At 53.7% G+C, this 27,330-nt stretch overlaps 1 protein-coding gene across 12 annotated transcripts in view; it reads right to left on the bottom strand.

Annotated features, from left to right (window-relative positions):
* Nucleotides 1–229: 229 nt before the first annotated feature.
* Nucleotides 230–27,330, bottom strand: part of CATSPERG (cation channel sperm associated auxiliary subunit gamma) — a 28,146-nt gene continuing 1,045 nt past the window's right edge. For 2 of the 12 annotated variants that reach the window (XM_004482161.4, XM_058280177.2), the window contains exons 2-29: nucleotides 26,221–26,502; nucleotides 26,083–26,136; nucleotides 20,797–20,941; nucleotides 20,374–20,500; nucleotides 20,125–20,197; nucleotides 19,018–19,173; nucleotides 13,521–13,692; nucleotides 12,222–12,359; nucleotides 10,963–11,022; nucleotides 10,639–10,755; nucleotides 9,991–10,041; nucleotides 9,759–9,888; nucleotides 9,114–9,225; nucleotides 8,054–8,212; nucleotides 7,857–7,969; nucleotides 6,858–7,071; nucleotides 6,606–6,668; nucleotides 6,312–6,510; nucleotides 6,066–6,184; nucleotides 5,824–5,904; nucleotides 5,682–5,738; nucleotides 3,463–3,619; nucleotides 3,045–3,108; nucleotides 2,850–2,945; nucleotides 2,509–2,598; nucleotides 995–1,087; nucleotides 807–906; nucleotides 230–717 (exon numbers count right to left, since the gene is read on the bottom strand). In XM_004482161.4, the coding sequence (XP_004482218.2) occupies nucleotides 457–717; nucleotides 807–906; nucleotides 995–1,087; nucleotides 2,509–2,598; nucleotides 2,850–2,945; nucleotides 3,045–3,108; nucleotides 3,463–3,619; nucleotides 5,682–5,738; nucleotides 5,824–5,904; nucleotides 6,066–6,184; nucleotides 6,312–6,510; nucleotides 6,606–6,668; nucleotides 6,858–7,071; nucleotides 7,857–7,969; nucleotides 8,054–8,212; nucleotides 9,114–9,225; nucleotides 9,759–9,888; nucleotides 9,991–10,041; nucleotides 10,639–10,755; nucleotides 10,963–11,022; nucleotides 12,222–12,359; nucleotides 13,521–13,692; nucleotides 19,018–19,173; nucleotides 20,125–20,197; nucleotides 20,374–20,500; nucleotides 20,797–20,941; nucleotides 26,083–26,136; nucleotides 26,221–26,472 (3,453 nt within the window). In that variant the 5' untranslated portion in view covers nucleotides 26,473–26,502 and the 3' untranslated portion in view covers nucleotides 230–456. Of the gene's footprint in view, nucleotides 718–806; nucleotides 907–994; nucleotides 1,088–2,508; nucleotides 2,599–2,840; nucleotides 2,946–3,044; nucleotides 3,109–3,462; nucleotides 3,620–5,681; nucleotides 5,739–5,823; nucleotides 5,905–6,065; nucleotides 6,185–6,311; nucleotides 6,511–6,605; nucleotides 6,669–6,857; nucleotides 7,072–7,856; nucleotides 7,970–8,053; nucleotides 8,213–9,113; nucleotides 9,226–9,758; nucleotides 9,889–9,990; nucleotides 10,042–10,638; nucleotides 10,756–10,962; nucleotides 11,023–12,221; nucleotides 12,360–13,520; nucleotides 13,693–19,017; nucleotides 19,174–20,124; nucleotides 20,198–20,373; nucleotides 20,501–20,796; nucleotides 20,942–26,082; nucleotides 26,503–27,330 lie in introns of all 12 variants that reach the window. The other 10 variants (XM_058280175.2, XM_058280178.2, XM_012521060.4 and 7 more) reach the window with 8 other exon arrangements.

Genomic DNA, 27,330 nt, shown 5'->3' with positions numbered 1-27,330 from the left:
ACAACTAAAACAAAAACCCTAACCTCTCCAGGGACCCCTTTAAGCCACTAGGTAGATGTTGATAATCAAAGTACTTATCAACTGGTACAACCTGGGCATTGAACAATGAGGAGACTGCAAGCCGTAGCGATGGCCAGGGTCCTAGAGGACCCTGCTGCACTGCAGGAGGTCTGGGCACCCTGGGGAGAAACCAAGCTGGCAGGCACACAGAGAGGCAGCTATGCAGCTGTGCTGGTTCAAACACTGGACAGGAGCCCTCACCAGGACCCAGAGCAGCTCCTGACACGAGGCTTTATTTGGGTCTGAGTAAGAAGTGAAAAATCAAGAAAAACAGAGAGCAGGGACTGGGATGGGTGACAGGCCACGCTTACAACGTGGGCTTGGTGAGGGTGCCCAAGCCTTGACCGGGCCTGGGCATGAGGATGAAGGGCTCAGGGGATGGGGCAGGCAAGGGGCTCAGGTCAGCGACCTCTTTGCCAAGGTTTGCCCAGGTTCAGCCTTGTCTCTCTCTGATCTCTTCGAGCTGGCCTTGGAGCTGGCCTTGGATGAAAGGCTGAAGCCTCTGGAAGAGGAGGAGGCATAGGTGTAGTAGGATTCTGAGGCCACGATGTTGGTGATCTTCCAGCGGAGGATGTTGCAGGCCTTCACCACGAGAGGCCACAGGAGGCAGGCGATGATGTACAGGGCCACCAGGCCCAAAAATATGATGGATGACACCTGCAGGCACCACACTGTGGGCACGGGGCAGCGGAGAGCCTGGCGGTCCCCTGCCCACCCAGCAGGGAGGCTCCCGGGCAACCGCTCACCAAGAGGAGGAAGAGGGCCCGCTTGGAACTGAGCGGGAGCCCGTGGATGTGCAGCAGGAAGATGAGCTGGTAGTCGCAGTATGTGCTCTTGTCCACGCCTCTGGCGGAAGATGAAGTCTGGTGTTGGGGAGTAGCCAGGCACCCTACCAGAAGCCCTGGCCCCCTCCCGGGCCCCCTGCCTGACTTACCGATTGCTCACCAGCACCTTGAAGAAGAATTCGGGAGCGAAGATGCTACGGGGAACGGTGTCGTGGCAGGGAGAGTTCGGCAGACACAGCCACCTGGGGACCCGGGCACAGGTGCTGGTGCTAGCAATTTTGCCTAGTGTGTGCCAACCCCAGACTTCTCCTTCCACCCTGCCAACTGGGAGCACACACATTCCCTCACTCCCTCCTTTATTCATTCATCCAGTAATGCTGCCTCAATGCCTACCATGCCACAGGTAGTTTACTCATTCATTTCCTCCTGCTTTCACTCCTCCATCTGTCAGTTCATGTTACTATGCATTCATCTAAAGAGCATGAATTGTGAATCCATTATCTACCAACTCATTTACTCCTTGCTGCCTTTATTCCATCGTTCCACAAATATAGCTTGAGCATCTACTACTTCCAAAATCATATCTTCATTGATTTAGCCTTTCATTTTCATTCATTCGGTAAACACAGGTTGAATACTGTTGAGGGGCAAGTTGTTTAATTTGTTCATTCATTCACTTCCTTCATTTGCTCATGGCATCATTTTCTTCCTTTCACTGAACCAAAAACAGTTATTGAGCCTGTGACGGTTAGGCTAATGGGTGAACTTGGCCAGGTAATGGTGCCCAGTTGTTTGGTCAAGCAAACATTGGGCTAATGTGATAGAGGGGCATTTCATGGACTTTAATCATCAGTGAGTTGATTGCATAGATAGCTGGTTTTATCTACCATCAACTGAGGAGATTGCCATCAGCAATGAGCGTCATCTCATCCAATCAGATGAAGGCCTTGAAAAGGGAAGTGATTTCAGCATTCAAGAGCGAATTCCCATCTGTACATCAGACAGCCACCTTCTCCTGGTAGCTCATCAAGGGCCTTCGTTGGAGCCCCTGGTTTGCAGCCTGCCCTGCAGAATTTGGACTTGGACATTCCCACAGTTGTGGGAGAGTATTTTATAAGATCTCATACTATTTAAAGATGTCTCCTGTTGGTTCTGTTTCCCTAGAGAACCCTGGCTCATACAGAGTCCCTATGTACTAAACTGTTCCTACACACCCTTACTCATTTATTAACACTGCTATTCAAATGTCAATAAATGCCTACTATTAATTTATTCACTTGTTCATTCATTCACAAAATTACTCTGTTGAGTCTATTTGGGACCTGGACCTTTAGGGGAAACAGACCCTATGGAAGACGGTGATAGCCCAGAGTGGTCAGGGCTGGGAGGGCAGGGGTCCAGGCGGAGGGGTCAGGAGCCGGGTGGGGGGAGCGTGGGGTCTGTGGGAGTGAAGAGGAAGCATCTGTGCCGTGCTGGATGAAGGGCACCTGAACTAAGGCCTGAAGAAAGGGTAAGAGGGTTCGACTTGTTAAAGACCCGGAGGCAAGAGACGGCGGACTCCATGTGAGGACACAGAGACAGTCTGCCGGGCTTGGGGATCAAGAAGCCTCCCCGGGCAGAGCGCAGGGGGGACAAGGCAGCCCGTGGGGTGCCGCACACTCACTCGATGCCCGAGCTCTGGTGGGACAAGATGTTGAAGGCCAGGTCCTCGGTGGTCGTCGTATTCTTGGTGGTCCAGATGAGGCTGTCGGTACTGCGCAGGAACGTGGCAACTCAGTGAGGGCAGGGTGCCCCCCCAAAAGCGGGGAGCGAGGGCGGAGCCCCAGGGGCGCAAAGGCAGGGGCTTGCTTGTGGGCTCCTCCCGGGAGCCGGTGCGGGAGGACAAGGCTGGAGCGGCGAGGAGAGGTGGGCGTGCAGGACGGGTGAGGTCTGTGGTTTGCTGGCAGAGGGGCTTGCAGGGGGAGGCAGGCAGGCAGGTTTGGGGCGGGACCCCACCAAGATTACTTGTCCAGGGGGCTGTTGAAGCGGTAGATCTCCTCCTCGCTGTATTCCCTGATGGCGTCCAGGGAGGGTCCGCCGCCCACGACCTTCAGCACATAGCTGCGGGGCAGAGGTGCAGGGGCAGAGGGGGTCCCCCGCCCCGCCCCCTGCCGCATCCCCCTCCCGAGCTGCCGAGCCGCAGGCCTGCCGGGCCCTCACCTGCCCTGAAAACTGCCAGAGTCTCCCGTCACCAAATCTTGGATTAAGAAGAACGGGTAGAAGACTGTGGGGTCGGAAGGGGTTGAGACCGGAGGAGAAGAAATTAGCTTGGCGGAAAGAAAGGAGGACCCGGAGGGGAGGGGCAGAGGTGAGTCGGGGAGGAGCGTGGCTGGGGACAGGAGAAGGGAGAGAGGAAGAGGCGGGTCTGGAGTGGGAGGGAAGTGAGTGAGAGGTGGGGTGTGGGGGTGGAGTGCCAGAGAGCTACAGGGAGGACGAGGAGGAGGGCAGGGCGGAGGCAGCCGGGAGAGGGAACACTATGCAGAGGTGGGATGGGAAGGGGGAAAGGAGAGGGGGGAGGGTGCCGGAGGGGGGAGCAGAGCGGAGGGCCGGGGACAGCCAGCCGGAGGCGGGGGCGCACTGTCACGGAAGAGGAAGCAGGGCATCTCCGGGTCGACCTCCACACAGTCGAAGTAGTGTTTGTTCTGCAGGTGGTTGTACTCCAGCGTGTAGGTGATGTCGAAGGCCAGGCGCTTGCCCGGGGGGCAGCCAATAAGCACCGGCACCACCAGGTTGCCCTGGGTGGGAGGAGAAAAGCCGTGCGCTGTATCAAGTACCGTGATCGAAACAATACTTTTAAGAACTGCACTCTCCTAGCTCTGCTGTGTGCCAGGCCTGGGTGCTGTGCTAAGCCCTGGACAGTTTCAATCCTCAAAACAGCCCTGCACAGAAGGATACTTTAGAGATGTGGAAAGTGAGGCACAGAGAGGTCAAGCACTTTACTAATTACCCAAAGCCACACAGCTGGTAAATGGTAGCGCTGGGCCTGGCACGGAGACAGGCGGGCTCCAGAACAGGATATATAAAACCTCTTACACCCACACGGAGGGGGTGCCCACCCCTCGGTGCAGCTTGAGAGGACTGAAGTTGGCCCTGGATTCTCAAATAACAGACCTGTGGGAGGGTGGGATGTATGAGGGAACAGGAACCCAGGATGGGTGTCCGGAGTCAGGGACACCCCACCTTCTTCATGTGCCCATTCCAAGGGGTAGGGCCTGAAGGTTTCGCTCAACTGCTAAAGGGACATGGACATCAGAGACTGTGGCCAGGGTTTGATGAGCGCTGGGGAGAAGGGTCAAAGGCCATCGGTTAAGCGTTTCCAGCACCAGGCCTGGGCCTGAGGCTTCCCCAGAAGGTCTCGTGGGCATCTCAGATTCAACCTGTCTAGAGCCCACTCCTTCCCCACCTCAGTTGGCAGCACCTCCATCCCTCCAGCTGTTCAGGCCACAGTCTTGGCCTCATCAGTCTCTCCGGTGCCACATCCGGTCCAGCAGCACATCCTATTGTCTCTAACCTCCAAAACAGATCCAGACTGGAACCTGCCCATTTCCCCCCACCCAACTCCTTTGTCCCCTCCCTGGTCTTGTCCTGCCTGGTCTCCCCAACCCTCCCTCCAGGGTCTGTTCCCCACATGCCACCAGAAAGACCCTGTGTACCTGAGTCAGATCAGAGCCTGCCCTGGCTTCATCTCACTCCCCACGGCCCACAAGCCTCCACACGATCTGCCCCCTTGCCCTCTGACCTCACCTCTCTCCACGTTCCTCACTCACCTTGATCCAGCCATACTGCTCCCCATTGTTCCTTTAGCCTAACACATGCAGCATGTGGCCTCAGGGCCTTCCCCCCATCTGTTCCCTTTCTCTGGTAGGCCTTCCCTGCACAGAACCATGCGGCTCCCTTCTCCCTCCTTCAAGTCTTTGCTCAAATGTTTCTTTTTTACACCTGCATAGTTTTCCGTGGCATGAATGTACCATAATTTATTTAGCCACTCCCCTAATGATGGACATGTAGGTTGTTTCCAACCTTTTGCTGTAATAGTAAAGTTACAAGTTGGGTTGTAGATTAGCATTTCAGTAGGGGCCTGCTAGGTCAAAGGTAGAAGGCCAAAGAAGAGGATGTAAACTCTGACCTTGTGGGGTTCTGCTCAAGAGTAAAATAATGGTTATTACTAAGAAGAGCAGGAAAGACACTGCATACTGAGGTCAGGCACTCTTCCATGCACTTGACTCGGATTATCTCATGTAATCCAAGGAGGCAGAAAGCCCCGTTTCACTACTCCTGCTCATCTGCAGGCAGTGGGAGGAGCGTCTGTGGGTGAGAGGGGCAGGGCAGTGGGGGGAACAAGGACTCTGGGTCAGGCCTTCCTCTACCATTTACTAGCTGCCTGGGTTACTCTGAGCCTCTGTCTCTGTCTCTGTCCAAAGGACAGATGGAGAACCAAGGACCCAAAGGAATGAACAAATGAACAGGTTCGTGTGGGAAGAAGAGCCAAGCCAGGCTTTGTGGCACCTTTGTACCACCTGTCTCTGAGAGACGTGTCACAAGGGACACAGCGGCTTGCGTGGAGCTACCCAGCTGTAAAGGTGGCCCTTTATGTAAACAGGAATGGATGAATGGGGTGAGTGGGTGGGTAGATGAGGAAAAAGGATAAGAGAAGGAAATAACCAATGCATCAGTGAGATTGCCAGGGGGACACCGGGCAAGCAGGCCGGGCAGTCTTGACACAGCCTTCAGCCCTGTCCTGACCTGCCCCACCTCTCCCCTCCCGGCCTGGGGCCCAGTACCCCCAAGCTCCAATACTTGCAGGCGCGGCCCCAGGTGTGTGTTCTGGAAGCAGTGCCCGGCGGAGCCCACCACCTGCGGGGAGGAGCCAGCGAAGATGTTGGTCCCGTGAGCCCAGCCTTTCCCCCAGCCCCGTCCCTCCCTCCAGGCCGGGTGGCACCTTGACCAGCATGGAGGTTTTCATGAGGTTATGCCCGCTGATGCCCTGGTCAAAGCAGATCCTTTTATCACTGAGCGTAACCTGGGGGTGGGGAGGGGAACGAAGGAAGGGCGAACAGGCGGCCTGGACAGAGGGCTGGCGCCGGTGCCCCCTGGCTGGTGGGTGCGGGGAGAACGGAGGGCTTCCGTTTCCTGCTCCAACCACCGGTCCCACCTCCGAAGCCCCTTCCCGCAGGGGCTTACCTTGAAGAGCACGGAGTTGCGATTGATAAGGATTTCCTGCTTCACGGCCGCCTCGATGCAGCCGGGGTCCGCCAGCAGCACGCCCAGGTCCAGCTGGCTCTCCAGCTGGAAGGAGGCGCCTGCCCCGGGCAGAGGAAGGGGTCGGGGTGCTGTCGTCAGCCGGCGCCCAGCTCCCAGGCCCAGGCCCTCAGTGACACCCACACGCCGCTCAGCCCTCGCCACGCGCCTCGGGTCCTGCCCACAGACCGATCGTGGAATCCGTCTTCAAGGCGGACCCCCGCGCGGTGAGGAAGAGCGAGAAGCTGTATTTGGTGCCCTTGTCCAGGAAGATGCGCTCGGGCAGCTGGTACTCGGCCTTGACGTTGTAGATCTTCTCGTAGCTGGCCATGTCGATGTGCACGCCCCCCGCGCTCCGCCAGTTGCTCGCCAGGTAGAAGTAGTAATCCTGCGGGAGGGGATGCGCGGGCCGAGGACGCGAGGCCTGTGAGGGGTGGCCCCGCGTCGCCCCCGCCCCCGCCCCCGCCCCCTCTCTCCGCGCACCTGGTCTTGCTTCTTGTTTTTCCACCAGCGCCAGGTAGGGTCGTGCACCGGGTCCGCGTACGGCTGCAGGGAGCGCCAGGGGCGTGAGGAGGGGCCACCCCCGACGCCCTCCTAGCCGGGGTTCCAGCCCCTAACCGCACCCCCCAGGACCGGCTCGGGCCAGGCCCCGCCTCCGGCCCTGGCCCCACCTCGGGGGCGGGCCCGAGCCCCCCTCTACCCCCAGCCACCCCCACCAGCGCCGGCGCCGCCCACCTTGTCGTACTTGGAGTGCAGCCAGAGCAGGTAGTAGACGAGGCCCTGGTAGACGGCGAGCGAGCGCTCGCTGTGGAAGCCCGAGGCCTCGAGCACGCGCGGCGGCAGCGCCCGGTAGCGCTCCTGGCGCGTGTAGCTCTGCGGGTCGGGCAGGTCCCACAGGCGCATCACCGTGAACGGGCAGAGGTTGGTGAAGGTCAGCGTCTGATGGCCCCTGGGCGGTGGCAGGAAGGGCCCGCGGCTGACCTTCCCGGCCCGGCGCCCTGGCGCCCCCGCAGCCTGCCTCCCGCCTCTGCGCCGCCCGATCCCCAGACCGCACTGCCGCCCCCACCCACCTCCCGGGCCTCGGCTCCCGCGGCACAGGCCCTGGACTCATCCCCGCGGCCGTCGGCCAGCCCCACAGGCCAGGGTCCTGGCCTCGAGCCGCGCCTCCCTGGCCGCCTGAGCGTCCCCTCCACCTGCCCTCCTCTCCCCACGCAGGGCCCGTGGCCCGGCCCTGGCGCCGCCCCCCCAGCCTCCTGACCCTCCGCAGGCCCTAGCTAGCACAGTAAAATCTGACCGTGCAGTGCCATTAGCCCCACCCGGGGCTCCCCGGCCCCTCCCGATGAACTCCAAGCTCTTTTCATGCCCGTCAGCCACACCTCGCGCCACCCCTGCCGGGTTAGCGCCCCGCTCCAGAGGCACTTAGCGCTCTCTTCTGCAACACCCTGCTCCTGCCTTCTCAGGGCCTTTGCACATGCGGTTCCTCCGGCCTGGAACACCCTCCCCGCCCCCGCACCACCTGGCTAATTCTCCCTCATGTTTAGGTCGCCGGCATGCACCTCTTCCTCCATGAAGCCCTCCCTGATGTACCCTCCTCACAGGCTGGGTCGGGCCCCTCCTTTGAGCTTTCCCCACAGCTGGCGTGGGAACGGCCCTTGTCTCCAGTCCCTCACAAGGTTGTGAGGGCAGCGCCCGGGGCTCTCTGACTACGGTGGCTGCTGTCCAGTCTCTTCTCACCCTTGCTGCTCCAAGAGATAGTGGCTGTTGACCTGCTGGTAGTTCAGGAGCTGCACCACTGGCACCAACCTCTTGACCAGCCGGGCCTCCTGCCTGCTTATAAGGTACACCAGCTGCAGAGGGAGGGGAGGGCCAGGTGAGCTGGTGTCAGTCGCTGCAGGGCCCCCAGAGCCCCCAGCCCAAGCCCCGGCTGGCACCTGGTACAGTTTGTCCTGTTCATAGAAAATGGTGACCATGGTCTCATTGGCGGCGTAGGAGTTGGACTGGCGCATCGCCTGCAGGCTGACGTGCACCTCCCAGCCGTCAGATGGGATCAGCTTGTACACTCTGTAGCTGCCCTCCAGGATGTACCAGATCTGGGGATGGGGACAGCTGGGTGTGTGAGGGCCACGGGACCTCCGACCCCACCTCAGCCTCTGCTCTACTTGGCTGGCCCCATTCCTTAAGGGGTGAGGCTTTGGCGCTCTAGCTGGCGCCGTGCCTTCTTGCAACAGAACCAGCCTTACTCCCAGAGCCAGGAGCACCTCTGGGTCCAGCCCCCACGCCCCACAGCAACTGTCTTGACGGTTTCAGGCTGCCTGAGTTGAGGCTTCTGTTTCTTGCCATTGAGCATTCCTAACATAAATCCCCCTTAAAGGCAGAAGTTCCTGGCGCTGGACTCTTTCCTTCTCCTCACTCTTTGCACCTTGCAGGGTTCCACCACCCCCTTAGCCTCAGTTTCCCACCTCTGCACTGATGCTCTCACTCCACCACATCTGACTCTGGAACTCACCTTGCTCCCATCCTTAGTCTGGGGGATCCCCTCTAGCCACCAGGATATCCCCCTTGATGACGCTTCTCCATGGAGCCTTCTCTGACACATACATGCCCCCAGACTGGGTTAGGACGTGCCCTTGACCCTCCAGAGGCACTGTGTCCCCCAGCCTGGCCCCAACCCCTCTGTCCGGGCCTCCCCAGCCCAGCCCTGAGCCCTCTGAACCATCACTGCTGGGGATGGATCTGTCTCCCCAAATGGACCATAACCCTGAGCGGCCAGGACCGGGTGGCTGGTCATTTCTCATATTTGAGAAGTGGAAGGCCTGACAGAAGACAGGCCTGCTGCGGCAGTTAGGCTGGGTTCTGACACACGTCCTTCACTTGGCTGTGGGACTTTCCGTCCCCAGCTCCAGGGCTCTCCGCTCCCAGTGGAGCTTGCACTCCTTTCCCTTGGGGGTTCCGAGTAGTCAAGAGGGAACGGGGAGGGGCGGGGCAGCCCACCTCCTCAGTCTCCGTGACAATAGCCAGTTCCCCTTGGAACGAGTTGACCAGGTACTTGATGGACGACTCCTTGGGGAAGTCAGCCAGGTAGATGAAGTTCTCGTAGTCATAACTGCAGAGGCGGAACTGGCGAGCTGGGGCACCAGGGAGGCCCTGGAGGACACCCGCCACCCCCGCCTCCTGGCTCCACGCAGTCTGGGAACCATGTCCTCCGCTGGCCCCACGCTTGTGAGTTTGCCCAGGGAGCCTGGAATCCTGGCCCCCGATTCCACCACAGGGTGACCGCCCACCCTCTCAGCCGCCACCTCCCCATCTGTAAAACGGGGCCACTGGGCCAAGCCGGCAGTTTGCCAACGGCGGAGCTTGGGGGCCACTGAGGTTCCTGAGGGGTGAGAGTGGCTGGGTGGGAACTTCCCCCAGAGACAACGTCCGGCTGTTGGTCACACAGCCAGAGGGTTAAGAAGGGGCCTCCACGGCTTCCCGACCCGCCCCCTGCTCACCCTGACTTGTGATTTCCCCGTCACAGTTCTGATGACTTCTGAACTTGGGGATATGAGGAAGGCTTGGTAACTCCAAGAAGGGCCCCCACCCACTACGGGGCTGGGGCAGTAGAATCTGCCTGGCGGGGTGGGGTGGGGGGCCCACCTCTGCAGGAGGAAGTTGCCCCAGATGTACAGCAGGTTGTTGTAGGGGTCGTAAGACATGCCCTTGGGCACCATCGGGGAGGTGGTAAAAGACTCCGTCCTTAGCATCATCAGGAACTCCAGGCCTCGAGCTGACCGTGACAGGGACCGCGTGGACACGGCAGTGAGGGGGGACTGCCTGGGCCCACCCAGCCCCGCCCACCTTCGAGGCCTCCTTTGCCTTCCCCTCCTACCGTCTGGGATGAATTCCGGGATCTTGTAGAGGATGGACAGGCTATCTGTCACTATGGGTGGGGAAAGCATAGGGCAGTCTCACTGCTGAAGTGTCAAGGCCCTGAAGCTGGGGCAAGTTGCCAGCTTCCCACCTATTCCCCCAAAACAACAAAACACCCAGCAACCCTCCAGGGGCTTCCTAATTGGGCCTGATAGACCAGAGAATTTATGTGAATTACAAAAACGTACTGCCTCTGAGAGGATACAGTCCTGGCATGGCACAGGACTCGCCTCCTCTGGCCCCGTGGCTGGAGGGCTCTTGTGCAGTGCACAGCTGGAACAATTGTACATTGCAGCCCTATTCTCACTGCAGGTAAAATCAAATCCAGTCTCCTTGTTTTGAGCCACAATACCCTGCCCTATCTGGCTTCTACTCACCTATCCCTCCCCTTCCTCTCCCTACTCCAGCCATCTTGACCTTCCCTGGGGTCCTCCAGCCCACCAAGCCTCTACCCTGTTCTCCACGGCTACCCCTTACCCAGAGGTGGCACGAGCAACATTTCCCTCCCGCCGCCTGCTGGGCCCAGATCCCTTAGGATGGGCACACAGTCCACAACCTGGGCATCTGCCCCCTTGTGGCCCGACCCCACCCCCCAAACCCGGATTACCCAGGTTGTAGCTGACCACCTGGTACAGGTTCCTGGTGGCCGTGACCATGGACTCCACCAGCAGCAGCAGCTTTTCGCCCTTGAGGAACACACTCCAGATGATGGAGCAGTTGCTGACTGGGACAGGAAGGGGACAGTCCAGAGCAGCCCCTGGACACCAACCCCCCCCCCCCGGGCCTCCTTCCCTTGCATGGCTGCACCCCGTAACTCCCTGCCCCTCCGCAAGACTGCCGTTCCTTTCCTGAGCCCCCCCCACGCCTACCTGCTCTCCCGCGCCCTGGATCGCCCCACCCTTCTGTCACAGACCCAGTGGGACATGGGTACCTTGTATTCCTTCACACACGGATAGGCTCACAGGCAGCATCTTGAAGGAAACGCGGCCATCTGCCGAGCAGGCCAGGGTCCAAGTTCAGGCCCTCCCCAGTCTGTCCTAGCTCACCCAGCAACCCACCGTCTCAACTCCTGGGTTTTCTTTGACCAAACACCTGTGCCTCTCCGCCCCCTGGAGTCCTGGGGATTCCAGGGAGCTGATTTCAGCCCTGGCCTTCGGGTCACACATTCTGGAAATCGCTGCTCACAGTAATTGGCTTAGGCCTGGGGTTGTGACCCAAAGTGGGCCAATCAGAGTGCACCCTGGGACTGGCGCTAGAGCTAACAGAGAAGAGGCTTCTCTCGTTCTCTGCGTGTGGTCCAAACTGGTGGGTGATGTGAGCCCAGAGCTCCCGGGACCTATATTCAACCTCCATGAGAGGAACACCTGCTCCCATATGAAGTCAAAATACAGGGCTAATAATGATTCCCTTCTATAGCCCTCACCATGTCCCTGGCACTGTTCTAAGGCCTTTACATACACCAAGTTATTTTATCTTTTCATCAACTCTATGGAGTAGGTACTACATTTGTCGTATTTTGCAGATGAGGAGATTGAGGCCAAAGAGGTCACATCACCTGTCCAAAGCTAGGGAGTTTTGGAGCAGTCTGGAACATTATGACTATGTTCTACTATCTTGCCTAGAGAGAGAGTCCTGATGACATGCCCTGTGAGCCCCTAGATCTAGCCATACCTGAAGGGGGAAACTGGTCTTTTTTTCAGGTACCAGGGCCACTGGGGAGTGACCCTGGGACCTCATATGCGGGAAGCTGCCAGCACTCAACCACTGAGCTACATCAGCTCCCGAGTTGGTTTTTTCATTTGTTTGCTTGTTAGTTTTTGTTTGTAGGCGGCACTGGGGACCAAACCAGGACCTCCCATGTGGGTAGCAGGCACTCAACCCCTTGAGCCACATCTGCTCCCGGAACCTGGTCTTTTATATAAAAAGTTCACAAATTCTTTGTGCTTAAATGATTTCTGAATTGGGCTTCTGCCCTTCAAAACCAAACACATCACGAAAGATACATAGCACGCCTGCAAGCCCTACCCCTACAAAGGCACACATTACCCCCCACACACACACACAGGGACAACCTCCAGCCAGGGACCCCTCCTGAGAGCACCTGGGGAGGGCTGAAGGCCTGAGGGCAGAGCTCTTAGAGGGAGAGGGCACAGAGAGGCCTCTTGGGCCGCCAGAGACTCCCACCCTCACCTGTAATGGTTCCAAAGTGGACGTAACCCTCGTGCTTGCCGGTGGTGAGGGCCATCACGTACTCGGAGCCGTTGCTATGGAACTCCACTGGGCACAGCTTCTTGATGCACTCGTTGGCCAGGACGCGAACCCAGCTGCCTGCAGAGGCCGGCATGGCGGCTTGGGCCCAGGCGCTTGAACTTGGGGACCTCTTTATCTGCCCTCTTGTACTGAAGCACCTGGCCAGTATAGCGTCTTGGAGCCTTTGGCATGGGGACACCAGTTGCCTTTGAGAAAATCCCCCTTCCTCACACTCTGTCCAAGAGGTTCAGACTGGGCTGTCCCCACCCTCACTCTTCTCCTGGCCAGACTAATTGGTTCTGAGCTGGGCATGTGACCAAGCTGAGCAAATCAGAGACAGTTCCAGCTTGCCAACGTGAACAAAGTGGTGCCCTCTCTCCTGGGACTCCTCAAGGGCATAAAAGTCTGCAGTTGCCAGAAAGGGGTGAGGGCAGGGTGGATTGCCAGGGCTACACAGAAAAGAGCCTGTCTGAAAGCACCAGTAGCCCCTGGATTCAACTGTGCCTGAAGTCCACATGCTCCTGAGCCTTTTCAGCTATGGGAGCCAATAAACAACCCCCGTCTTTAGCTTAAGCCCATTTTAATTTGGCTCCTCCCACTGCCAAAGTGCCTTAAGATAGGGAGAAAAATGAAACTGTTCAGAACACAAACTGACTAATGCAATCTAAGTTACAGTATAATTTTTTGTGACCCTATAACTTGACTTTTTTTTTTTGTTTTGGGGTACTGGGGCCAGAGATTGAATCTGGGACCTTATCTGTGGGAAGCAGGCACCCAACTGCTTGAGCCACATCTGCTGCCACTGACATCTCTTATTTAGATGGGGGGGGGAGGGCGGAACAAACTAGAAGAACTAGGAGGGCGAATCAAAAGTCCTCTTTTCCCCCTGGTGAGTCTCCCTTCATGGCTCTGCCTCTCCCACAGCCCGTCTCTCCTTCTCCCGTGTCTCTTTCTGGCACTCTGGTTATCTTCCCGTCCCTCACTGCTCCCTCCCTTCACTCTCACGCCCCTCTCTTCTCAGCTGCCTCTTAGTTCCAGGGGGGTCTGGAGGGTGGGAGAAGGCCCGGGCAGGGTGGGCAGTGATGACTCATGGCCTTGGAAAGCCCCATAGCAATCCCAGCCCCAGGTGCACCCAGCGGATGGGCTCAGTAGGGCACCCTCCCTGGCGCTCCACAGCAGGTCCCCTGTGCCTGCGACGCCGAGGACTCCACGCAGGTGGCCAGGCCACGGCCCCCTCACCGCTGCCGTGGTCGCCCTCGTGGAGGGTGGTATAGGTGCCCGTGGAGTAGTAGACGAGCTGGTTCTGCCGAATGAAGAGCGTACTCTCCGTGGAGATGGTGTCATAGATGGTGGCTGCAAAGTCGGCCTGGGGACAGTAGATGGAGCCAACCCAGCAGCTGTCAATGTTCAACTGCAGGGAACCGGAGACCAGAGGTGAGCAGGTGGCCTTGGCTTCAGTCCCTTTGTCCAGCCTTGGGGCAGATGACCACTTTGCTTGGGGTGGACACATGCAGCTGCCCCCAGGGTGCCCTCCGTGCTCACCCTGCAGTAGCACAGCGGAGGCCAAATTTCCCCAGTGTGGCCGAGGGAGGGAGGCAGCCCAGGCCTGAGCCAGCTGGGATTTTGTGTGCACTCTGAAAGTTAGGCAGTGCGAAATGTACACAACGGTGTTCAGCTGTCCCAGCTCCTCTGGCTGAGTCAGGACTGCAACCATGTGGATACAAAACACTCCTTGAGTGGCCCAGGGCAAACTGCTCACAGTCCTGTTCTGTCTTGACACTGCCTAAATTCCCTGAGCAATTGCTAACACAGATAACATCAGTAACACTAAGGAAGGTTGCCTGCCTAAGAGATGATTCTAAATTTAATCAAGCTTTTGGAGTTCACTATGGTTTACGGCAATTTGGAAGTCACAGAAACAAGTTAATCAAAGAAGCAAGCAGTCAAATTCTATAGGACAAAAAGATCTGGTTTCTTAAATGAATTCCCTTAAAAGAGGGGAAGGGCAGAGTTACAGGTTAAAAGAGTCTTAACATACTTAACCACCAAATGTAATTGGTGGATCCTGGTTCAAACAAACCAACTTTAAAAGGCAATTTAGATAAGTAGGGGAAATTTTAATATGGCCTAGTATTAGATGATATTAAGGCATTATTGCTAATTTTGCTGGGTACTATAATGGCATTGTTTTTGTTTTTTTAAAAAGTCCTCATCTGTTAGAGATACTTACTCAAGTAGTTTGAAAATTTATAGGATAAAAGGTATGACAGATTGGATTTGCTTTAAAACATTCCAGAAAAGAAAATGGTGAGACCAAAAGTAAATAAAGCAAAATGCTGACAATTTTTGAAGGTGAGTGATGGACACATGGGGTGCCTGTTAACAGTTTGTTCCACTCAGTGTCTGATTGAATTTTCTACTATTAACAAAAGGTAGACTTTTCCACTAAAAAGTAAAGCACACAGCAAAACTGTTGCTGAGAGAAATTTCAGCAAGTTAAGGTGAATGCCTTACCCTAATCGGCATCATAAAAATATCCTTAAAAATGCTATTTCTAAAGAGCAGTCTTTTGAATAGACATTTGTCCAAAGAAATACAAATGGCAAAAAAACACATGAAGAAATGCTGAACATCACTAATGATTAGGGAAATGCAAATCAAAACTACAACGAGATATTATTTCACACCTATCAGAATGGCCACTATTAAAAAGAGAACTACAAGTGTTGGAGAGGATGTGAAGAGATAGGAACACTTATTCACTGTTGGTGGAATGCAGAATGGTACAGCCACTGTGGAAGACTGTTTGGCAGCTCCTAAAGAAGTTGAATATAGACTTGCCAAGTGTCCCTGCAATACCACTACTGGGTATATACTCAGAAGAACTGAAGGAAAGTCAGTGTGGCTCAGTGGTTGAGCACTGCCTTCCCACACACAAGGTCCCTGGTTCAATCCTTGGCCACAGAATCTCAAGAAAAAAAAAAAAAGTTAGTTTTTAGAAGAACTGAGAGCAGTGACATGGACTGACATCTGCACACCAATGTTCATTGCGACTTTATTCACAAAAGGTGGAAACAACCAGGTGTCCATGACAGATGCATGGATAAACAAACTGTGGTCTATTAACACCATGGAATATTATGCAGCCGTAAGAAGAAACGAAGCCATAAAGCATTTAACATGGATGAACCTGGAGGACATTATGTTGAGCAAAGCAAGCCAGACACAAAAGGACAAATGCTGTATGTCTGTGTTACTATGAACCATATATATTGTGTAACATAACGTATGATTAAAAAAAATTTTTAAACATATCCAGTACATCTAATTGAGAAATGTATGCTTTTATTCAACTGTGTTTTCTTTTTAGTTTTTAATTGTTTATATTTTCAATTGTTAAACGTACAAAATAAAGTAAAAAAAAAAAAAAATTGCCAAATCCAAAACAAAAAATAAAGAGAAGTCTTATAAGCTACCAGAAACAGAAGTCCATGCCATGCTGGTAAAACTAATCTGTACCTTCTAAAAAAGTCTGTAATTTTGATTAGTTGTCAAGCTTAAGGTGTTGTCCTGTTAATATTTGAATTTTCTGAAACAAATACTTGGAAATTTTGTTTTTAACCTAGAAGAGGATTATCACATCTCCTTCCACATATATGTGGAAAAGAAGAGCTATGAGTCAGCTGGGCGTTTTTGAGTAAAGTTTGAGAGTTCTGACTCAATTAATTTAATAAACAGCATACTGGCTTCTCGAGGCCACAGTGATTGAGTTGGCGTGGGTGACCAAGTGGAAGGAATCTTGTGATTTGAGGGTTAAAGAGTAACAGAAAAGATCTTTTCCAAAGGATGGAAGCCTGAGAAGATGCACTCTCTGCAGTCTTTAGTTCCAGGGCCGGAGCTGCTTTTTTTTTTTTTTTTAAAGATTTATTTATTTATTTTCCCTTCCCCTCCCTCTTCCTCTCCCCACCCTGCTGTTTTTGCTGTCTGTGTCCATTCGCTGTGTGACCTTCTGTATCTATTTTCCTTTTTGTCTTCTCTTCTCATCCTTCTCCTCTAGGATTTACCGGGACCCGATTCTGGGGAACTCTGATGTGGAGAGAGGTTCCCTGTCAGGTGTGCCACCTCAGTTCCTGGTCTCTGTGGCACTTCACCTTGACTGTCCCCTTCATCTCTTTTGTTGTGTCATCATCTTGCTGTATAACTCACTTGCGCGGGCACTGGCTCACCACGCGGGCACTCAGCTCGCCGTGTGGCCATTCAGCTCACCACATGGGCACTGGCTCGCCACGCAGGCATGCTTTCTCTTCTTCTTTTTCACCAAGAGGCCCCAGAGATCGAACCCGGGTCTTCCCATATGGTAGGCAGTAGTCACATCTGCTTTCTGGCAGAGCTGCTTTGAGCATAAAGCCAACACAGAGGAATCAGGTCCAAGAAATGGAGAGAAGCTCAAGCTGGGTGACACTGTTTGAAATCCTGGGTCCAGCTGGGCCTGAAGTGCTGAATTTTTCGGTAACAGGAAATAACATTTTCTTTTCCACTTTTAGCAGATGGCTAGTTGAGCTCCCAAATCCATTCTTTCCATATTCTTTGGGTAACTGGACACATGGCACCCAGCTAGAAATGATTATCTCTCCACCGCCACTGCAGATGGATGTAGCCAAGTAACTAATTTCCCACTACCGGGATGTGAGTGGAACTGAAATTTGCTTAAAAGAAAACAGCTTGCCCTCCACTTTTACCTTTTCCCACTGGCTAGACTATGGATGGAGCATGACCCAGTTCTGATCACATAAATGAAGTCAACACCAGGGCCTGGGGGATGGTCAAGCAAGAAAATGGAAGGGCCTGGGTGCCTCCCTTGGACCATTAGGAGAACAAGAAGTAGCATCTATTTAAGACATGTCCTTTGGTGGAGGGGAGGGAGGGATTTTTGTTACAGCATCTAAACCTGAACCCTAACCAACCCCTGGGTTGAGGAGAGTTGCATGGGGGGAGAGCTAAGATGCAAGGGGACAGTCTGGAAGGATGCAATGAGGAGACAGGAGAAGGGGAGAGAGTGAGAAGACTGCAAGATGGGGTCACCAGCAAAGAAAAGCCAACACTTAAAGAATAAGCACAAGGATGCCTGAAGTTCAAATTGAATGTTTCCATTCCTACAATGTAAGCCCCTTCTCTAACCTCCACCTCTCTTTAGCAGAATCCACATCAATCACACATTCCCCGTGAGTGTGTGTAGGTCAGGAGGGTTTGAGGAAACGTCTGGATAGAGCTGGCCCAGACTGGAGAGAGCTGGCACAGGGCAGGGAAATGATCTGGGTTGTTTTATGTTGGTTTTTTTTTTTTAATTTTTAAATTTTTAAAAAAGATATTTAGATAACATAAATATTACATAAAGTAAGTGATGTGTTGAATAGAAAATTCAGTATTATGAATTTAGAGCTGGAGGGACCAGGAGAGCATCAACCCACATGGAGTTCACAGAAATCACGGGTGGGGCTTTCGCCTCAGTGGGAGGGTTGCAGGCAACCTGATGGGGCTGCTAAGGTGCCCAACTGTTAGCTTGGACACAATTAACTAGCATTTCTCGCCCATCTTGTGGCAAAGCTATCCTGATTTCTCTCCGGGAACCATCCTTTCCCTGAACTTGACTAAGCTGCCCTCTTCATTAGGACAGAGCACATGGCCTGCTCTAAATCAGCTGGCACATTCCATCAGTCTGAGACATGTGACCCAAACTGGACCAATCAAGACCAAGGAAATAAATTTCAGGTATTGTTTGTTTGTTTGAAGCTCTTTGGGAAACATATACTCCCTTACGCTAGCCTGGGAGGTGGAACCATTTGAGAATGGAGCTAATCCAAAGAGGTGGCGCTTAAAGCTGGAGTCCTCACTAGAGCCCTGAATCAAGCCAGGCCTGAAGCCTGATCTGCACCTGGCCTTTGTGTTTGATGCGCCCACTAAATCTACTTTTCTGCTTAAGCTAACCTGGGCTGGACTTCTGCCTACAGCTGCACTAGCTCAAATGTGTTCCTGTCATCCAAATCCAAAATCTTTGATTCAGGCACTCCTTCTCCATACTGGGAAATCATCATAATAATATAGATTCATAATGCCTAATTTGAAAGTAATTTAAACGCTTGGGGCCAGATGTATATTGCAATTCAGTATTTCTCAGAATTTAGAAGGTAATATGGCATGCATATAACATATGTTATGGAAACCCTCTTTGGGTCTGGGGCAGTACCCAATAATCAAACTCAGTATTTCTGGAGGGAAGCATCTGAGTATTGAAACTAAAATGGGATACATAAAAAATACGAACAGTTTTTGTTATTTCAGGATTTTTCAACAAATGAGTTTTGGCCCCAAACCTGTAAGAATACATGCAGTTTTCAAAGCTTTCTGGTGGACCAACAAATAACAAGAGCTAACACTCACTTTACATTCATTCTGTTATTAACATTATACTCGCCATTCCATGAGGTAGATATAAATATTACTCCCATTTTATAGGAATTTGAGGCCCAGGTAGGCAAAGTGACTTTCTCAAGGTCACATAGCCAGGATGTGGGAGAACCAGGATGTGAGCCCAGCCATTTGGCTGTAGTCTTGTCTTTTCTCCACGCTGTCTGTCTCTCATGGGGGCTGGCCTGTCTTTGGGGACACTCCTGCAGCCCAGGTTCCCACTCAGTGTCCTCTGAGAGGCCCCAGCCCATGGCCTGCCTGAGACACTCACCTCTATCAGAGAGAAGTCCTTGAAGCTGGTGTCGGTCAGCAGGATGGACTTCTCATTGGGAATGCCACCCAGGATGAGCACGGGAGCCTGGTCCACAGTGTACCAGAGAGGCCGCGATGGGGCATTCACAAAGTACCGGGGTGCCAGATGGAAAAGCTGCCGGGAGAGGAGCAGGGGTACTGCCTGGAGGCGAGGATGCAGTCAGGAAGTAACCACGTGCAGTCTTCTTCATCTCACCTCTTCTGCTCAATACCCCCACTCCTACATCCCCAAACCCCTGTGGCCCCATCTCCCAAAAGCCAAAGTTCTCATCCTGGCCCCATCACTTCCCTGATCTCACCCCCACTACTTTCTCACCCACTCACTCTGCTTCCTCACTGCTTTGCAGACACACCAGGCACATCCCAACCCTAGAGCCTTTGGACTGGCTCTTCCCTCTGTCTGGAATGCTCTTCCCACAGAAACCACATCATTCCCTCTCACCCCCTTCATGACTTTACTCCAGTGTCAACCTTCTCAAGGAGGCTTTTCTTGATCATCCCATTAAACAGACTCCATTAAGTATCCTCCTGCGCAGACCCAATCCTCTTCATCCTGTTCAATTTCTCTCCAGAGCACATACCACACTCCAACTTACTAAGGAACTACTGGATTTTCATGTTTACTGGTTTAGTGTCTTTCTTCTGCCACTAGAAAGTTAGCTCTATGGGGGCAGGGATTGGGTCTGAGTGTTCACTGCTGCATGCCCTACGGTGCCGCAATGTGTGCTCAGTAAGCGCCTGCCGAATGAATGAATGAATGAATGAATGCATACATGCATGCACTGGGATGAAGAATATGGGTGCAAGAGTGAGGCAGACAGTTTCACGTTCCGGGTCTACGAATTTGTGCTCAGAGACGTAGGCCAATGGCTTCAGCCCTCAGGGGCCTGTCTTTTCTTCCAAATGGCCGTGGACACTGAGTGAAGCGCTCCCCCGGGCCTGCCCGAGGTGAAGCCCTCTGTGAGGGGACCTGCTGACTGCTTTGGGAGTCAAGGCCCCAGCCCAGGGCTCAGACCGCGGGCTTCGGCGCAGGTCCTCCGCCTTTCCCAGCGCCCGGGGCGCTCACCTCACTCCCCACAGTGAACTTGATTGTGCTGTCTTGGTTTCTCTTCAGGAAGCCGTTGATGTTCACCTGGAACCTGGCAGCGGGTGCAGGGCAGGCACGGGGGAGGACGCCAGCGTCAGAAGCTCCCGCTACGGCTCCCAGCCCAACGCCCTTCCCCTCACTTTCATCTCTCCCTGGTTCTTTTGGGGATCTGGGGATCAGCAAGTCCTTCCCAGAGCCTCCCCTCTGCCCTGGGTTCAGGGAAGGTACCTTTTCTGGGGGATGAGGGGCCCCAGGCCATTGCCACTGACATCCACGTGCATGACCACGCTGCCGTTCTTGATGGGCATGGGTGTGTACCAGCTTATGACACACACCTCCTCTTCATTGCAGGACTCTGCTGGTAGGCAGGGGGTGCTGAGGCCACGGGGGGCTGCCAGAGGCCCCTCCAGGCCACAGGCCACACTGGGATCTCCCTGCAACTCCCCCTACCCCTTCTAGGCCAAGGGCCCCACTGGGTCCTCAGTGTGGCTCTGCCGAGGCCATGGAACAGCCGAGCCTCCCTGGCCCCTCCTCCGGGAGCCCACGGAGGATTCCCCACCTCCTCTCCAAGCTCTGGAACCCATCGAGGCCCCCAGGACCGCCCCCACACCACTGCCAGGCCGTGGCCCTTCCAGGCTCCCCCAGGCGCACCTTTGCTGCGGAAGGGGGCTGCCTCCATCTGGATCTGCAGCTGCTCTATCTTCCAATGGCGGAAGTTGACTGGGGACTGGAAGGTGACCAGCACCACGGGCTTTAGCCCCGTCAGGTGACCCTTGCGGACCAGGGCCTCGGAGGGCTGAGGGCGAGATGGTCCCACAGGTGTGTCCTTAATATAGCTGCTGAGACCCCCCTGCCTTGACCACGGGATGGACAGGGAAGACAGGCTACCATGGGACCATTCCCTCATGGGACAGTCAGAAAACTTGATCTAGGATTGAGGTGGGCCGGCTAGAAGAAGGTGACGGGGCTGGGGCTGAGGAAGGAGCCAGGGAGGTCTTCCTGGAGGAGGTGAGTCCAGCGCAGGGTCTTCGGATGGAATTGGAATGTAGGGAATATATTCAAGGGGGGGACACTGGGATGGGAGCAGGGGCAAAGCAAAACCGTGAAGGTGAGCATAAATCTGGCCTTCTCCCTCACTCTGGAGAGTCCCAGTCCCACCCGTGACGTGGGCTTCCACCCTCCCTGCAGAAACCAGACTCTCGGTCACCCCCACCAGTCAGAGGTCGGCGGGGTTCTGGGGCTGGACCCGGGGAAGGGAGAACTGAGGAAGAGGGAGAGGGGGCAGCCAGGGACGTCCTCCCGGTGACGGCCGGCCTCTGGCTGGGCTGGGAGGGGCGGGAGGGGAGGAGAAGGTGTTCCAGGGCTCCGAGATGGCATCAGCGAAGGCTGGCGGCACCCCAGGAAACGGCTGTGCTCGGGAGTGTGGAGGACTGTGGGGCCAGGACTAGCGACTGAAAGGCTGACCCTCCTCTGCTCAGCCATTCACCCCGAGGACGCCCTGACCAGGGTCCTTCCACTCCTGTCAACTATGCCAGGCTCCAGGCCTGCCTCTGGATCCCCAGTCACAGGGGAGCAGGGGCTGGTGGGCAGGAACGTCCCCCCTGGCAGGGCACCAATGGCTGCTACCCCTGGTCCTCACCTCCTGCCTGGACCGTGTGGCTCCCGCCTCTGCCCCGACTCCCGGCTTAGCAGGAGGGAGCCTGGAAACATCTGCGTCGGATCCCACCTCCGGTGCTCAGAACTGCTCACACAGGGGGAAAGCCCAAGTCCTCCCCAGGGTCCACCCACCCCTCGCTTGCGCTGCTCCAGCCACTCTTCCTCACGGACCAGGCCAACCTCTTTCCTGCCCCAGGGCCATTGCACATTTCCCTCTGCCTGCGAGGCTTTCCCCAGCTCTCCTCACAGTTGTCCCTTTTCATCATGTCTCTGCTCAGGCCTCTTAAGGCTGTCCCTGGGAAGCAGATTTGGCTCAACATAGAGGGTCCGCCTACCACATGGGAGGTCCAGGGTTCAAACCAGGGCCTCCTGACCTGCATGGTGAGCTGGCCCACATGCAGTGCTGATGCGCGCAAGGAGTGCCCTGCCACGCAGGGGTGTCCCCCGCGTAGGGGAGCCCCATGTGCAAGGAGTGCGCCCTGTAAGGAAAGCCACCCTGTGCAAAAAAAGTGCAGCCTGCCCAGGAGTGGCGCCACACACACAGAGAGCTGATGCAGCAAGATGATGCAACCAAGAGACACGGATTCCCAGTGCCGCTGACAAGAATACAAGCGGACACGGAAGAACACACAGCGAATGGACACAGAGAGCAGACAACTGGGGGGGGGGGGAGGGAGGCAGGGAAGGGGAGAGAAATAAATAAAAAATAAATCTTAAAAAAAAAAAGGCTGCCCCAGTTAAACGGTGTCTCCCTCCTTCCCAACACTCCACCTCATATGATTTTCTTCTTCACACTTATCACAATCACAAGTTATTTTCTGTATTTACTTGTTGATTGTTTAGGAGTTTATGAGAAAAAAAACTGGCCATTTTGTTTACCATTGTGACCCTGCAACAAGAAGAGGGCCAGGTTCACAGGAGGTGCTGAGGTGCTGAATGGACAGCACCTTTTAGACAAGGAGAAACTCATGGAGGGCAGCCTTCTGCCCAGGGTCACATTCCAGTAACTTGCTACTAACACTGGCTGAGTTCTTCCTATGATCCAGGCACTGTGCACACGCATTTCATCATCTAATGCTCATAAGGACCCTAGGAAGGTAACGTGATCATTAGTGCATCTTGGTAAGAGTGGAGAAACTTTGGCATACAGATAGCACAGCTATCATGTGGCAGAGTTGGTATTTGAACCCAGGCAGCCTGCTCCAGAGCCCAAAGGAATCATTATGCTATACTTCCTCCAAGTGAATGTTAGGCAGTGGCCGACTGAAACCCAGGTCTGCAACTCTACTCTAGTCCACAATAGTCTACTGTCTCTTAAAAAGCTTACTTGAGATGAAACAATCTTGTAAAAAGAAGAATGAAATTCAAGGACTCACTTCAAAACTTACAACCAAACTACAGTAAGTACAGTATGGTACTAGAAAAAAGACGGACCTATAGAGGAATGGAATGGGATTGAGTCTAGAAATAGACCCTTATATTTGTGGTCAGTTGATTTATTTTTGCAAATGATTTTTGACAAGCATGTCAAGAACAATTCAATGGGGGCACAAATAGCCTTTTCAACAAATGGTACCAGGACAATGGAGTATTTTCATTAAAAAGTTGGACCCTTTCCTCACACCATATACAAAAATTAACTCAAAATGGATCAAGACCCAAATGTAAAAGCTAAAACTAAAAACTTAGAAGAAAACATAGGAGTAGGAGTAAAATATCATGACCCTGGGATAGGCAGACATCTTAAAGATACAAAAAGCACAAGGAACAAAAGAAAAAACGGAATTAACTGGACATCATCAAAATTTAAAACTTTTGTGCTATTTTATGGGAGAATTCTATTTCAATAAAAACAAAACTTTTGTGCTTCAAATGACACTACCAAGAAAGCAAAAGGACAACCCAAAGAAATTTAAAAATGGGCAAAGAATTTGAATAGGGTGGCAGACTTGGCCCAGTAGTTAGGGCGTCCGTCTGCCACATGGGAGGTCCGCGGTTCAAACCCTGGGCCTCCTTGACCCATGTGGAGCTGGCCCATGAGAAGTGCTTATGCGCACAAAGAGTGCCCTGCCAAGCAGGGGTGTCCCCCTCGTAGGGGAGCCCCACGCACAAGGAGTGTGCCCCGTAAGGAGAGCCACCCAGCGTGAAACAAAGTACAGCCTGCCCAGGAATGGTACTGCACACATGGAGAGCTAATACAAGATGACGCAACAAAAAGAAACACAGATTCCTTTGCTGCTGACAACAACAGAAGTGGACAAAGAAGAAGATGCAGCGAATAGACACAGAGACCAGAAAACCAGGGCGGGGAGGGGGGAAGGGGAGAGGAATGAATAAATAAATAAATCTTACAAAAATAAAAATAAAAATAAAGGTTCATTGTTTAAAAAAAAAGAATTTGAATAGATGTTTCTACAAAGAAGATTTATGAATGGCTAAAAAGCAAATGAAAAGATGCTTAGTAGGGAAGGAGATGTGGCTCAAGCAAATGGGCTCCCACCTACCAGACGATTGGACTCCTGTCTACCACGTGAGAGATCCAGGGTTCAGTTCCTGGTGCCTCCTTGAGAAGGCAAGCTGGCATAGCAAGATGACGCAACAAAGGGACACAGAAAGGAAAGACAATGAGAGACACAACAAACCAGGTAGCTGAGGTGGCTCGAGCGATTGAGTGCCTCTCCCACATGGGAGGTCCCAGGTTCAGTTCCCAGTGCCTCCTAAGGAGAAGGTGAACAAACACAAAGAGCACACAGCAAATGGACAGAGAAAGCAAACAGTGACTGTAAACAATAAGGCGGAGAATAGATAAAATAAATCTTTTAAAAAAAGATGTTCAACATCACTCCCCAATAAAGAAATGAAAATCAAAACCTGCAAGATGTCACTTCCCACTCACTAAGGAGGCTATAACCAAAAGGACAAATAATAACAAGTGTTGACAAAAATGTGGAGAAAACTGAACCCTTTTATATGCCTGTTGGGACTGTAAAATGGTGCAACCACTTTGCAAAACAGTTTAGCAGTTCCTCAAAAAAGAGCTCCCAGAGGACCCAGTAATTTTACTCCTAGATATATATAACTACCCAAGAGAACTGAAAACATATGTTCACACAAAGACTTGTATATTAACATTCATAGAACCATTATTCATAATAGCCAAAAAAGTGCAAACATTCCAATATGCATCATTCGATGAATAAACAAAATGTGGTGCATCCATATGATGGAATATTATGTAGCCATAAAAAAGGAAGGAAGTGTTGATACATGCTACAAGGATGAGTCTGGAAAACACGCTAAGTAAAAGTTGCCAGACACAAAAGGCAAAGTATTGCATGATTCCATTTATGTGATATGCCCAGAATAGGCAAATCCATAGAGATAGAAATAGATTAGTATTTTCCAGGGGATGGGGGCAGAAGGGAATGAGTTAGTGACTGGAAACAGGTGCAGGGTTTATTTCTCTTAATGTGATAACACATATATACCATCAAATTGTCCATTTTAACCATTTTAAAGTGCACAATTCAGTGGCATTAATTACATTTACAAGATTGTGCTACCATTACCACTGTCTATTGCCAAATGTTTTCCTCGCCCAAAACAGAAACTCTGTACCCACTAAATAATTATTTCCCATTCCCATTCCACCACCCCCCAAGCCCCTGGTAAACTCGAATCTACTTTCTGTCTCTATGAATTTGCTTATTTTAGGTATTTCATATAATTGGAATCATACTGTCCTTCTGTGTATTTCACTTAGCTTAATGTTTTCAAGGTTCATCCTTGCTGTAGCTTGTAACAGCACTTTCTTCCTTTTTATGGCTGAATAATACTCTGTTGTATCCAATAGGTTGATGGACACTTGGGTTGTTTCCACCCTTTGGTTTTTGTGAACAATGCTGCTATGAAATTTGTGTACCAGTTTCTGAGTCCCTGCTTTCAATTTTCTTCTGGGGATGATGAAAATATTCCAAAAGTAGTGGTGATGGTGTGCAATCTTGTGAATATACCAAAACTCACTGAACTGCACACTTTAAAATGGTGAATTAATGGTATGTGACTTATGTCTCATTTTTAAAAATCATGGCCAAAAAAAAAAAAAAAAGAGGTTTAGGTGAGCATCTCCTACGTGCCTGGTGTGGGACAGGGAACTGCATACAGACGGTCTTGAACCCTTACGACCCCTCCAGGGTCGAACGGCGCCGCCCCTATTAAAATGGTGGAGATAGCAAAACGGAGACTCCAGAGAATGAGCCCACCACAGCCGCACCTACTCACCTGGCCTTCGCAGGAGTAGTTGACCTTCAAGTAATAAGGGAAGCCCAGGTATTTCTGCAAGAAGAGGTTGGGCGAACGTCCAGGGCCGAGGGCACGCGGTACAGGACCCTCCCGTTCGCCTGACCGGAGTCCGCTCACCTCTTCCGGGTCGATAGGCGCGTCCACCAGCGTGCGGAACACTTTCTCCACTGTGTCCAAGGGCTCTTGACGGAAGAAGCGGTCGCTCGCACCGCTCTGGCCTACCGTCTCGAACTTGTTCAGGACAACCTGCCAGGTGCAATCCTCATCCTCTACAGCCCAAAGTCCCCACGGCGCAAGGAACACCGCCAGCAGTGCCCGCAGCGCTCGCAGGACGTGGGGTCTCGGCTGCGCAGGGCCCGCAGGGGACATCGCGGAGCAGGGCGCAAGCGCGGCTCGAACCTGAAGAACGCGGAGGTCAACGACAGCGCGCAAGACGACGCGGTGGAGTCGCCTTCTGAGGCCACGCCTCGCCTCTGCGCCTCGCCCCGCCCCTGCAATTGCTCCTGACCCCGCCCCTACTCTTGGTCCTGGCTCCGCCCCTGCTCCTGCACTTGCTCCTCGTTCGGCTCCTGCACCCGCTCCTGGCTCCGCCCCTGCTCCTGCTCCTGGCCTCGCCCCCGGCCCTGCTCCCACTCCTGGCTCCGCCCCTGCACCCGCCCCTGGCCTCGCCCCCGGCCCTGCTCCCACTCCTGGCTCCGCCCCTGCTCCTACCCCTGGCCTCGCCCCCGGCCCTGCTCCCACTCCTGGCTCCGCCCCTGCCCCAGCCCTCCCTCTTGCTCCAAGTCCCGCACCTGCTTCTATTACGGATCCCACCCCGGCTCCTACTCCGGGCCCCGCGCCTACTGATGCTTCTAGCCACGCCCCTGCTCCTGCTCCACGAGTCGCAGCGTCTCTTAGCCTCGCCCCTGAACTTTGCCTCGACCTTGCTCTTTGGCCCGCCTCTGCCCTTCACCCCGCACCTGCTCTTCACTGCGTCTCTGTTTCTCGTTGTGGCCGCGCCCCTCCCCTTTTCGCCACTCTTGCTCCTCCTTCTGGCCACGCCCCTGCACCTGCTTCTGGCTCCGCCCCTACGTCTTGTCCCGCCCCTCCACTTCGCGATGCACCTCCCTTTCTCATCTGGTAGCTTTCTCCTGGTTAGGGGCCTGAGCTGTGCGCGGGTCCTGCCCCTGGCCCCGCCCCTTCCCTGGTCCTCGTACCAGACCATCTCGCCCCGCCCCTTCTCCTGGC

The sequence above is a fragment of the Dasypus novemcinctus genome, chromosome 18 (assembly GCF_030445035.2).
Source record: "Dasypus novemcinctus isolate mDasNov1 chromosome 18, mDasNov1.1.hap2, whole genome shotgun sequence".
Lineage (NCBI taxonomy): Eukaryota > Metazoa > Chordata > Mammalia > Cingulata > Dasypodidae > Dasypus > Dasypus novemcinctus.
This window is presented reverse-complemented; position numbering and strand designations above follow the sequence as displayed.